Raw genomic sequence first — 5,432 nt, 5'->3', positions numbered from 1 at the left:
GTGGGTTAATTTGATTGTGTTCTGTGTCTTTGATAAAATGTGAAATGTACCTCTGTGTGTTTTTTTGTGAAGTACAGGACATCTGTAATGATTTGATTTATGTGTTCATTTAACCCACTGGGACCTCTTATTTTGAAATAAGAGCATGTTATATTACATTTTATTTAAGTGTACTATGCTGTGTTTTAATCCTGTTCTTTTTACTGAATTCTGTTTTTTAAAAGATGCTTCTTTTTTTTTCTTTTTCCCTTAAACTTTTTACATATAATCTCCTCTCACCAAATAGGTTATTAAATTATATTTTAGAGGTAATTTCAGACAAATGTATTTTTAAAAGTAGTTACAGTTTCAAGTGGAATTATCTTGACCTCTATTAAAATTCCTTTTCCTATGTTTGCATCTTCAAAAGTAATCAGATGTTAATTCTAAGAAATCTTAAGAAAACCTCTTTTCCAAAAGTGACGTTGGAATAATTTCAAATTGAAGAGATATATTTTGTAGAAACAGTATTATTTATCTAATGGTATCTGCTCATCCAACCTCTTGATTCCTGGACAGTAAAGTTGGAAACATTTAAAGTGAACATTTGCTCTTTTTAAAGTGGTTAATGCATTTTTGTTCTTTATAAACAGTTCAAAAGAATGCTGAACCGGGAGCTGACACACCTCTCAGAGATGAGCCGATCAGGGAACCAGGTGTCTGAATACATTTCAAATACTTTCTTAGGTAAGATATTAACTCGGAAAAACCTGTTTTATAACTGGGGTTTTCAGAATTAATTTCTACAACCTATCAAGGACATCCCCATGTGAATTTGGGATGGAGTTGAGTCATAGAAAAATCCATTTAAAATAATAACTAAGGCCAGTCTTCAAAAGAAAAAAAAAATAAGCAGGAAGATCATGTTTTTGAAAAAAAAGAATTAAAATACCCATCCAAGACAGAGGGTTATTATGGGCTAATTGTATTTAAACGGCCCTCAGCCCCACCTTGTCTGCCTGCCCACTTCCATCTTTGCTAGGACCTCTGAAGTAATGAGGGAAATCCAATCACCCAAGCCCTAGAGGCAGCTCCATTAGCTTCTCTGACATGGTAGCCTTTCACTTCCTTCAATAACTGAGCTTTGAGCAAAAGGTTTCCTCTATGATGTTTTGTAGGGGATATGGTTGAGGAATAATTCAATAGTGATTTGGTCCTTGAGAATAAGCTTTGGAAGTAATTTGACTATTGTTTTGCTAAGTTATTTATTAAAGATAAATGGATGGTAAGGGGGAGAATTTTAATATTATCTGAAGGATTTCATCTTCTGCAAGCAGCCTCATTCTCTTCCCAATCTGATGCTTTATCTATTATTCTCTGTTGTTACATTACTGGTATTTAACACATGATTTGCTGACCAAAAAGGATTGCATGAATGGTCCTCAACTATTGTCATGCATGTTATTTGATTATTTAGGATTTTTGAATTCAGTCTTAAAGGCACTTTTGTATAATGAACCTATTTGGACTATTTTGATTTAAGAAGTCCTACAGAATCTGCAAATCTGTACATCAAAGTAAATGGATAGCATTTAGATTTTGATTTTGTTGACTTTAAATTGCTACTGAATTACGCTTGCTTATGAAACCTCATTTTCCAGGGAAGTGACCCATTCTCACAGCTGAACACTGCATCCTCTCTTCTTTTTGGAATAGCCATATAGCATTAAATCAATGAGCATTTTCCTTGATGCCTTATTGAAACAAATACCTTTTCTGGTTTTATTTCTAAAATCAATCCTATTTCTCTAACACCAAAGCAGTTCTTGCTATCAGCAGATCAATCAGCCCTCTCTTTGAGCAGCCTCATACGGAGCTTACTGCCTTACTCTGCAGTGGATGGTCACCAGACGTGATTAACAAGTGCCATTCTAACAGTTTCTAGTATGTGAGTGTCTGCAGCGCTTGATTTTCTCCAACTGCAGTTGCAACGCCTTTGTCACAGAACAAAGGAGAAGAATTTTCATCCATCCTAGCTCCCAGAGGTGCCTAGAATCTAACTCTACAGAAAGCATTAAATACTGATCCTTTTCCTCTCCTTTTATCCATTTGAAGACAGGGATCTTCTGCTGAGCATTTCAGATATACCCTGCTCTGTGTAATGCCCAACGATTTTTCATTAGCTGGGAGCTGTTTTAGGGACATTTTACAGGTTAATGACTGTGGGAGAGGAGAATAAAATCAAAACTGCAAGAACCCATTTTTGTCTTCATAAGCATTGCATTTTAAAATATGAGGGCTTGAAGACTTCTCAGAAGAGACACCCACTACTGGAGTTAAAGTTATATGAAGTCTCTGAGCCCTTAATCATCCAAGACTGGACCTAAGCAGTCCTCTTTGTTTGTAGTCTCTTTCAATATCTGCTTATCAAGGACAATGAGAATATCTTAGTCTACTAATTAACCTTTTTTATCATCATAGGCTGCCAAGAAAGAAAGCTGATAAGATAATAAAGATGATTCATTCCTCAGAGTAGGAAAAAATAAAAAGAAAAATTTAAAAAGGTGCTAAATATGAGCTCTGAGTCTCAACACTGTCTCAAGATGAGGCAAATGTCAACTTTCTTGCCTATTCTGCTTGCTATTTAGGCAGATCTCTTGAGCAAAACCAGTCATTTGGCTTCTCATTGTTCCAAAAATTAAATTCAAGAACAAATTGTTGAGGAAGGTTATTGGAATTTCAATCCTTATAGACTCTTAGCATTAAGAGGGTGGTGTGTGTCAGTGGGTGTATGTGGTAAACCCCATCAAACAGACTAGACAGGCAGATTAGAATTTTAAATGTTCTTGAGAAAACATAGGAAGAAAAAAACCTGTAATATTAACAAAAGATGCATCAGTTGCCTCACTTGTAAAATGGGAGCACTGGTATAGATGACATCTCAAATCCCTTCCAACTCTAACTTACTATAACTCTGATATGAACTGAGTTTATCAGTTTTGCTAAGACATACCTGGCCATCTAGATTCTCTGTGGTGAACCCTAGCCTTGTAATCTGACAATCTCAAAAAACAAATAAATGAAGTTTGTTTCCAGACTGCCAGTGAAGGGCATGGAACTCTTATTCTTATCCTGTGAGCATGAGGAATGTTCCTGGAAGACCATGAAGCCTTCTTCATAAACTTTCTGATCTGCATGGGACCCTAAAACCTTGTAGTCCAATTCCCTCATTTTATAGGAGAGAAAACAGGGGACCCAGAGGGATGAGGTAACTTGACCAAGATCACTTGGCTAATACTTTCCTCAGCCAGAACTAGGACTTGGCTTTCTTGACATCTAGACCTAAATACCCTGTCAACCCTTTAACGAGGAAAGAAGGCTGTTAGGAACGCAGAACGTATAGAAGAAAATCACATAAGGACTCTTAACTAATACATATATCATTTTGGAAACAAGTCTTTAGAAATCAGGATTGTTGGAGCTAAAAATAAAATGTTTATTAACAAGCCGGGTGCGGTGGCTCACACCTATAATCCCAGCACGTTCAGAGGCCGAGATGGGCAGATCACCTGAGGTCAGGAGTTCGAGACCAGCCTGGCCAACATGGTGAAACCCCATCTCTACTAAAAATACAAAAATAGCTGGGCATGGTGGTACATGCCTGTAGTCCCAGCTACTGGGGAGGCTGAGGCAGGAGAATCACTTGAATCCAGGAGATGGAGGTTGCAGTGAGCCAAGATCACACCATTGCACTCCAGCCTGGGTGAGAAGAGCAAAACTCTGTCTCAAAAAAAAAAAAAAAGTATTAACAGTTTCTAATAATATAAAAGTTTCCTGTAACACCATGGCAACCACCTCAGTGAGCACAAAATAAGAAGATCTTAGCAATTTACTTTAAACTTGAAGAGCAATATCTCAATAAGAGCCATTAAATGTTAAAAATGTGTCATCCAGGGAGGAGGGAAATCCCTTAATCCAGAGATAGGAGAAACTTGTGTTGCTCCTATCTTTAAAAAAAAAAAGTGGTGCAGGAGGACAGGGAGAAAGGCAGGCAGTAGACTATATTTACCAGTCCGGGCACTCATTGATGCTGTCATATAATGGGCTCCAGGTTGCTGGTACAAGGGGAAATAGAAGTGTCTAACTTCAAGGGAAATAAAGCACGACCTAGGGAGAAGGAGAGCAAATAATGCAAGATTTTTACGTGTTATATTACAATTTAGTTAATATTTTCATGAACAGAGAAAAGTTATCCTTTTAAATCCTCTACTTACCGTCTCAAAATCTAGAACTTAGAATTTTCAAGAAGCAAGGAAAAGAGCTTAGGAATTTTGCATAATTGAAAAGTGTGATCTAGCAAGACATGAGCCTCAAATTATGCCATTAACAGAATTTGGATGAGACTACTTTTTGTATCCGCTTTTTGTTTGTTTTATACAGGCCAACTGTTTGCTCACTGTATTCTGACTGTTTCATAAATGTAAATTCACTCAGTGTTTATTGTGATTTTTTTGAGTCTGAGTTTCTGATTATTTCCACACTGTGCTGGCTAAGCATTTAATAGAGGAAATTCAGAATAGGGAAACCTATTAGTTGTTCCAATGCCTGCATAGGGAAACACCCATTAATGTCAAATTGGCACTATTTGTGAATAATGGTCTTCTTCATTATTGCAGTGTTCCAGACACAGTAGTGGTTCAGCTCAATTACTCACTGTTACAGGGAATCTTTAATTAAATGAAGGGAAAAGGCTGCTTGTCCTACTAGAAATGGTTATATGTGCAGTGACACAGGAGAATCTAAGAGCCTCCTTAACTGGGGGTGAAGAATGGTGGTTAGAAAGGCAGGCCCTATGGTGGCCTTTCATTTTAGCAAAAAGTAGTAATTATTAGGAGTAAAGTGACAGGGAGAAAAGTAATTTCGAACTAATATAATATATAGGTTTTATGCCAGAGATTGTGTGGCAGGAAAGAGATTTTTGACAGGAACCTCAAGGCCTGGGTTCTATGCTATTAAATCACTGTGTCTGGAGCAAAATAATTGCAAAATAAATATCTGTTAAATAAATTGCCCTTTGAGCTTGGGCAAGTTGCTGACTTCATCTGAAAAATGAGAGTGTGGGATTGTTATTGGTTCTTAAACCTGGCTCTGATTATCCAAGTCACTTGGGAATCTTTTAAAAAAAATACTGATTCAGTAGGGTTGGGTGGGGCTTATAAATCTGTATTTTTCTGAAGTTTCCTGGGTGCTTCTGATGCTGGACTAGGTTGGAAACCCCTAAACTAATTGAGATGACCACTAAAATTCCTTCCTAAGCAAAAGTCATAGGCTTGTGAGTGTAGGAGCTTGTGGACACCTAGAGACAATATTGATATGTTAGGGATGGATAATTCCCTTGCTGCAGTCCCACAGAGAGCAGGTGAGGTATACACGAAGCCAGTACTGTCTCACTG

The 5,432-nt window shown here is 37.3% G+C and overlaps 1 protein-coding gene across 8 annotated transcripts in view; it reads left to right on the top strand.

Annotated features, from left to right (window-relative positions):
* Nucleotides 1-5,432, top strand: part of PDE4B (phosphodiesterase 4B) — a 457,607-nt gene that overhangs the window by 438,044 nt on the left and 14,131 nt on the right. For all 8 annotated transcript variants that reach the window (XM_054484028.2, XM_063654524.1, XM_054484029.2 and 5 more), the window contains one exon: nucleotides 633-726. In XM_054484028.2, the coding sequence (XP_054340003.1) occupies nucleotides 633-726 (94 nt within the window). The remainder of the gene's footprint in view (nucleotides 1-632; nucleotides 727-5,432) is intronic.

The sequence above is a fragment of the Pongo pygmaeus genome, chromosome 1, assembly GCF_028885625.2.
Source record: "Pongo pygmaeus isolate AG05252 chromosome 1, NHGRI_mPonPyg2-v2.0_pri, whole genome shotgun sequence".
Taxonomy (NCBI): Eukaryota; Metazoa; Chordata; class Mammalia; order Primates; family Hominidae; genus Pongo; species Pongo pygmaeus.
The sequence above is the reverse complement of the archived record's forward strand: the minus strand, read 5'-3'. Positions and strand labels throughout refer to the sequence as shown.